The 7,152-nt window shown below is 41.0% G+C and overlaps 1 protein-coding gene across 2 annotated transcripts; it reads left to right on the plus strand.

Moving 5' to 3' along the window:
- The first annotated feature begins 244 nt into the window (after positions 1 to 244).
- On the plus strand, positions 245 to 6,663 carry LOC124261647 (subtilisin-chymotrypsin inhibitor-2B-like). 2 transcript variants are annotated; one of them, XR_006894382.1, is made up of 5 exons: positions 252 to 859; positions 1,626 to 1,676; positions 2,579 to 3,766; positions 4,842 to 4,892; positions 5,801 to 6,663. XR_006894382.1 is itself a non-coding variant. In XM_046695989.1 (4 exons), the coding sequence occupies exons 2-4, from the start codon at positions 3,701 to 3,703 to the stop codon at positions 5,909 to 5,911; spliced, it is 228 nt and encodes a 75-aa protein (XP_046551945.1). In that variant the 5' UTR covers positions 245 to 859; positions 2,579 to 3,700; the 3' UTR covers positions 5,912 to 6,663. The 2 variants fall into 2 exon arrangements, 1 of the variants encoding a protein (XP_046551945.1); XM_046695989.1 differs by lacking the exon at positions 1,626 to 1,676 and having other exon boundaries at positions 245 to 859.
- Positions 6,664 to 7,152: the final 489 nt, after the last annotated feature.

Genomic DNA, 7,152 nt, shown 5'->3' on the forward strand with positions numbered 1-7,152 from the left:
ATATATATATGTATGTACGTACGATGCATGTACATGTATGTATGTTTATGTATGTGAGTATGTATGTATGTATATATATGTATATGTGTGTGTATGCGCGTGTATATATTGACAGCACGGACTGATGTGTCGTGAGTTACCATCACTACAAGCCTGTATAATGTATGATCTAGTTGTGTGTATATATATATATATATATATATATATATATATATATATATATATATATATATATATATGTACGTACGTGCATGTACATGTATGTATGTATATGTATGTGAGTATGTATGTATGTATATATATGTATATGTGTGTGTATGCGCGTGTATATATTGACAGCACGGACTGATGTGTCGTGAGTTACCATCACTACAAGCCTGTATAATGTATGATCTTTGTGTAGTAATGCATGAACATTCCTACTTCATTGCTACATTGAAAGATATGTTGCTATAATGAAAAGCCAAGCAAATAAACCTATGAGTAAACAGTTACTACTACTTATAGCATCAACTGGTGTATTCTGACCTACCAAATTGTACAAACCTGTATGATTTATGTATAGCATGAATGTACCTACTCATGAGAATAAACGTAGTGGAAAAAAACTTGTAGAACAGCTTCGTTTAGAATGTAATTCCCCATACAAATAGTGCATGTCGATGTAGAGGCACTTCAAACGAGCGATCTGAAAGCTGTTACAGACGCTCAAGGCCAGCACACGATCAGGGTATTCGAATAGAGCGGTTTGGATTTCAACCGAGTTGATACATTTCGTAGAGGCTGTTGCAAGGTCGCAATGGAACGGGAAAGACAACAGTGGACGACGAAAGACGAATGGTCCGAAATGGAAGGGAAGGTGAGGCTAAGAATCGACTGCTCGTTCTACATGTTCGAATTGTACCATCAGTGAAAATGTTATGATTAGTCTGTTTGCTCGTTGTTCAACGCTACAATATTACAGTATGATGGAGGGTCTGTAAAACAATCGAGCAGGGGCGGTGGGGTAGCCTAATGGTTAAAGCGTTGGCTCGTCACGCCGAAGACCCGGGTTTCGAATCCCCACATGGGTACAATGTGTTAAGCCCATTTCTGGTGTCCCCCCGCCGTGATGTTGCTGGAATATTGCTAAAAGCGGCGTTAAAACAACCTCAGTCAGTCAGTCAGCCGTTTCACGCAGCGATCGTAGCGCTACGACTGTCGTAAGTCTATGTTAAAGAATGGGAGTTACGGACACCTTAGCGCTACGGTCGCATTTTGAAACGGGGCCCTGGACCACACACTACAGTGGTTAACATGACCTGGTTGACACATGTCATCGTATCCAAATTGCGTAGATCGATGCTCATGCTGTTGATCACCGGATTGGCTACAGACCGTCGTCATACAACTGAAATGTTGCTGACCGCGGCCTTAAGCAACAAACAAAGATACAAAGCTAAATAAGATCATTGATCGCTTGCTTTGAAGATTCTGTTTGACATACACAGTTGACAGTTTTATACTCGGTAATATTCCAAAATTTAGGGAAATGTACCGTTTCAATTAAAGGCTTTGGAAAAAAATCAACAAAACATAGGTCCGTGTTATAGCGTCAGCAGTCATGATGAAATTCTATCTTCCAGAATGGAGATTTGGCCAAAGGCATCATTCTTAGCGAAGTGCCGAATCTGGATGTAGGTATTCTATTGCAGTATACATTTGTCTCTTCTTAATGTCCATGTCGGGGTTCCATAGACAGATCTGCATTTGCTTGACATACTGATCTAAATGGCCTTCAGTCCAATGTGTAGTGAGTAGAGATTCTTCCCTGAGAGAATCACACAGAGTGGTTACATCCCCAGCTGGTATACCAAAAGGCGTTAAACATAGTTGGTGGGTTTGTTGTTTAACGCCTCACCTAGCAATATTACAGCTATACGGTGGCGGTCTGTAAATAATCGAGTCTGGACCAGGCAATCCAGTGCACAACATCATGAGCATCGATCTACGCAACTGGGATGCGATGACATGTGTCAACCAACCATGTCAGCGAGCCTGACCACCCATATTCCATGGTCGGCCTGATCTGAATCAGTCACGTAACGCACCATGTTCTTAGTACGAATACCAAGTGTCTGGGATACAGTGAATATCCGAGAAGGCGTTACGTTGTGGGGCGGTGGGGTAGCCTGATGGTTAAAGCGGTCGCTCGTCACGCTAAAGACCCAGGATCGATACCCCACATGGGTACAATGTGTGAAGCCCATTTCTGGTGTCCCCAGTCGTGATATTGCTGAAATATTGCTGAAAGCGGCGTTAATACCAAATTACTCACTCCATACATTGTTGGGTCTCTGTTGGTTGTTGTCGAAGGTCTGCTGCACGTCTAGCATTTTTGTACGATTCAAACAAGGAATCATGACATGACTAAATCTGAGAATCACCAAATCACAGATTCGATCCAGCGATCACAGGATTCTGGAATATTTAAAGGGGCGCAACTCTCCACAGCAAATTACGGCGGCATGGACCATTGAGCCACCTCTTAATGAGGCTAAATTATATAATACATATAACATATTTCATACATTGACAGGTGGTCATTGTCCCGGCCGGCAGTATGGTCACCGCGGACTACAACCTCGACAGAGTAAGAATCTACATCAACGACGACGGAAACGTAGTGGGGACACCAAAACGTGGCTAGCCCAAACCTACCCAGTCTTGTCCCTGGAGCTGTCTAAGCTTGAAAACCGTTTAAACCTGTAAACGAAACAGCGAAAAATAAAGATTTTTTAATACGAGTTTATAGTTTTGACTGGCTCATACTATGTTATTGTTGCGGTATTGAATAAAAATATGTTCCAAAAACATGCCGTGTCAATGTCTTTGGCACCAGCCGTGTCCGAAGCATGCAGATTCAATGAAGACAAGGGGCTATAATTCTCAATCATGTTAATATATCTAGTGATGTCAAAAGAATCCTTGTCGTGTTTTGCCGAAGACTCAGTGTTACATCAAATGGATCAATCCCATAACGACAAACTTTATGGATGAACAACTTCTTTATTCGGATGATGCGACGTTTCGATACAGATTCTTGTATCGTTGTCAAGCAAGTATATCCATAAACTTTGTCGTTGTCTGATTCACCAACTTCTCAACATGCCACTCAAAGAAGATATGGATCAATCCCATGTCACCATAACGCGTCTTTGACACTTACGCTTTGCGTTCGGGTTGAATGACGCGCCGATCCACCAACGAAAGCATACAAGTGCAACATATTTATGCATTTATAACAGACACCTACGTTTAAACTCCAACAAAACATTGTCAGATACTGCCAGCAAATAGTGACAAGTGTTCCTTCAGAAAATGAGCTGCAATAACCCTACTCGAGTTTATCTGTACGCAAATTACAAATGCATCAGTGAATCCTTATACAACACACTGCAAAGCACGGTGTCTCTGTAAGGCGGCACTCTGACTGACGAATAACTGTTTGCCAAAAGGAGACATGTCCTTAACTGTATGTGGGACATACCTTTGGGTCTTTTGTTAAAGTATTCAAAAGGTAAATGCAGGTGTGGTTTAAAACGTTGTTGTTAGGGATTCTAAAACATTGTGTACGATGATACATGTTTGGTTTGATAGTGAGCGTTACTATAACATGGTGTACGGCTAGGTGGTTTGGGAGGCGTCGTGGTCGACTGTCATGGAGCAGAACAAGATGACGCCGGAGACGTGGACGAAACAGGCATGGCCGGAACTGCTTTTACAGGTGAGATGAGTTGAAGCTGTATCGTGACGTTTATAGGACGTTTTAAGTGTACAAGCCCGGGGATTGAGGAAAGAACAGGACCTCGGGGTCCCTCGCTACGTCACAACGGCTGGATGGCTTTGTGGGATGTGGTTCAGTGACCGTATATACGATCTAAATGAAATTTTGTGTGTTTGTTTTTAAAGAGACTGTTATTTTTAAAGAGCACTGAAATTATTTGATATGTTTTTCAAGATTTGTGATGTAGTTGATTGCCCGTCATCGCACGATGGCGTTGTAGTTGTGCATGATGTCAGCCAATATTATGCCTGGACCTAGCATCGACTATTCATAGAACACACACCGTCCACACCGATATCGCTTGAATATTGCTGAAGGCGACGTTAATCGACAGACACTCGCTCTAAGTGACATTCCTTTAGTTCCTGCACTCCAGATGGGATCAGTTTTGGTATGAGTGAGTGAGTGAGTTGGTGTTTATGCCGCTTTTAGCAATATTCCAGCAATATCACGATGAGGAACTCAGAAATGGGCTTCACACATTACTGAGCCTAAGTTTACTGAGACTGCACACATTGTACCCATGTGGAGAATCGAACCGTGACGAGCGAACGTTTTAACCACAGGGCTACCCCACCGCCCCTGTTTTGGCATGAATAGTCTGATGTCTAAGATCACCTTGAATAACAAACACTATCAATGAAACTGCTGGGAAGAAATAAAGTAAACACTTTACAAAAATGCATAGACACAAAATTACAAACGTAATGAAAACGATGCACCGATTAAAACAGTCGGTAAATAGGTCCATACCACAGCAGTGGTGTCCGTATCAAATGCATCACTCTCGTAGAACAATTACTTGTTTGTTTCAACTGAACCCAACATATTATATGGATGTGTATTTTCTTCTGTCCGATAGTTTCAAAGTAGCTAACTGAATGACTGTTATGTATTTTGATATGACAACACGAACAGTAAAACCCTGTGTATTGGCGATAAACCTAATATATTCTGTGTTGTTTCAGCCATTTTTAAAATCTTTGAAACATCTATATAAATGAATATTTTTCAGGATGGAGAACATGCCAAGGATGTCATATTGGAAGAAAATCCAAATCTGGAGGTATTTTATACTCTTCCAAATGTCATTCTAATCTGCAATGGAGTCACGTTTCATGACTGTCTTTATGAAGTCATATCGGGAAGGTACACCTTGAAGTTTAGGCCTCCACTTTACAGTGCGTATTCTATTGAGAGACCTATAGTCTGTCAACCTAACTTTTGGGACTGCATTTTTCACAAATATCTGTTTTGTTATTCGTTTCAATGTGAAAGTGTTTTCATGTACCTTCATGTTTCTTCATGACTTAACAGGAACCTATTTTAGTGTCACGGTGATCGCCTATTAAAAAAAGTTACCTATATAACTATCATTATGTTTTCAAAAGTTAGGTTGACAGACTATGCCATTGTGAATACACAAAGGTATTGACCTTTTTTAAAATTACTTGTACAGGTAGATTGTGCAACAAATATTGTCAGTGAATATAATAGTACCTCTGTAGAACAGGAGAGCCATATCGCATGTTCCAATTACTCGTCATATAGTGAACACAACACTATTTTAAGAGTCAGCTAGCAAATGGCTTGCTTGAAGTATAACAGCGGTCGATAAACGATGACTGAATGAATGAACAGTATTCCAGCAATATCATGGCGGGGGACACCAGAAATGGGCTTCACACGTTGTACCCGTGTGGGGAATCGAGTGAACGCTTTAACGTCTGGGCTACTCCACCGCCCATGCCACAAGGCATACATATCATTGATAAGACGCAGAACCTTTTTCGCGATAGGGTGGTCTCATGATGGCATCCCAATTGTGCAGATCGATGGTCATAATGTCAATCACTGGATTGTCTGGTTCAGACCAGATGTCATACATCACCTCCGTCATATAGCTGGAATGTTGCTGAGTACGACGTTAATTAAAAGCTAAATAATTAACAAACATACGATTTTCGTTGACAGGTATACTTGGTGCCAGTGGATTACATCGTCACCTCGGAGGTCAACAAGGAAAGGGTGAGGATACGGGTTGATGAAGATGGAATGGTCACCAAGACGCCTGTTCGAGGATGAACCATATCTCACTGAAAACTGTGATCCAAATGTGTGTTTCTACCCTGGATCCGGAGTCGGGTGGGGTTTGAGGAGATTATGTGGCTTCGGGGATTATACAAGCCCTTCCACCAACCCTCCATTGAATTCTTCACGTCCTTCTGTTACCACACGTTTGCATGGCTAGACCATGTCTCACAGAAACTGTTCCAAGTGTATGTTAATTAAACGTAGTTGCCAATTTCAAACCTTGATTATACCAAAACGAGGTTCACACAATAACACATTTTTCCACCCTCAAGTCCTTGGGCAAGTTGGTCATAAACAAAATAGGGAATCGTGACGTACTTAGGTCAGGTGTTACTTAAGGAACTCCAGCCTTTAGATGTTGCTCGATGACTTCCTTCAAACCGGTATGGCGGTGTATGCGTAACCCACAATGGGTTAAAGCATGTTGTTAAAGGAGAATAAATGTACTTGAGATGCTGCCTTACGTGGCCGGATGCCATGTCCTGTCTAACTCTTGTACGGGTTAAGCGCAAAGCAAGCTCTAATCTTTACCAATACTAAAGAGATAGAATATGAGTTTAGTACCTTTATTAGAACTACCAATTGCCTGGAGTCGTGTATTCATCGATATCATTACAATTCACCATGGCAATACTGGCTCGGTGTATATTTCAATATTTCGTCCAAGAAGACAAAGACGTCGAATGGTAGGCAAGTTTTAATTCAGTAATTGTGTATAAATCTGGAATAAAATCCGTTGACCATAAAGTTCAGCCATCATGATATACAATTCAATCATAATTCAAACATTGTTCAGTCATGTATAACACAGACGGGTTTTAACACTGATGATCTTATTTCTCCATACATGTAGAATATTTATATTCGAAAGGCGTCTCTATGTTCATTCATCTTTGACATGTCTACAACTTTGATTACACAAATGTGACGTGAGCATGGTGAAATTCAAGTTTTTAAGTGGTAATTTAAATGTAAGCTTTATAGGTAGGAAAATCTAAATGTAAGTTTTACAAGGACTTGATAAGACAATAGATGGGGTAGCTTCAGGACTAACATCTCCCCACACTGAGGACTTCCAGGTCCAGCCTTCATGTTTATTGTTGTGATGTTTTCACATGAAGTAATATCTCACTCATTCACACAATGTGCAAACAATTCTAGAAATGTTTCTGTCTCATGTGCACCTGGAGCGGTGGGGTAGCCTAGTTGTTAAAGCGTTTGCTCCTCACAGT

The sequence above is a fragment of the Haliotis rubra genome, unplaced genomic scaffold, assembly GCF_003918875.1.
Source record: "Haliotis rubra isolate DU_JTF1 unplaced genomic scaffold, ASM391887v1 Scf802, whole genome shotgun sequence".
NCBI lineage: Eukaryota > Metazoa > Mollusca > Gastropoda > Lepetellida > Haliotidae > Haliotis > Haliotis rubra.

What these genes read in the sequence shown, in the direction of transcription:
- LOC124261647 (XM_046695989.1), top strand. Translation starts at nt 3,701, where the DNA reads ATGGAGCAGAACAAGATGACGCCGGAGACGTGGACGAAACAGGCATGG. An exon ending in GGCCGGAACTGCTTTTACAG is followed by an intron (nt 3,767 to 4,841) that starts GTGAGATGAGTT and finishes AATATTTTTCAG; the next exon opens with GATGGAGAACATGCCAAGGA. An exon ending in AAGAAAATCCAAATCTGGAG is followed by an intron (nt 4,893 to 5,800) that starts GTATTTTATACT and finishes TTTCGTTGACAG; the next exon opens with GTATACTTGGTGCCAGTGGA.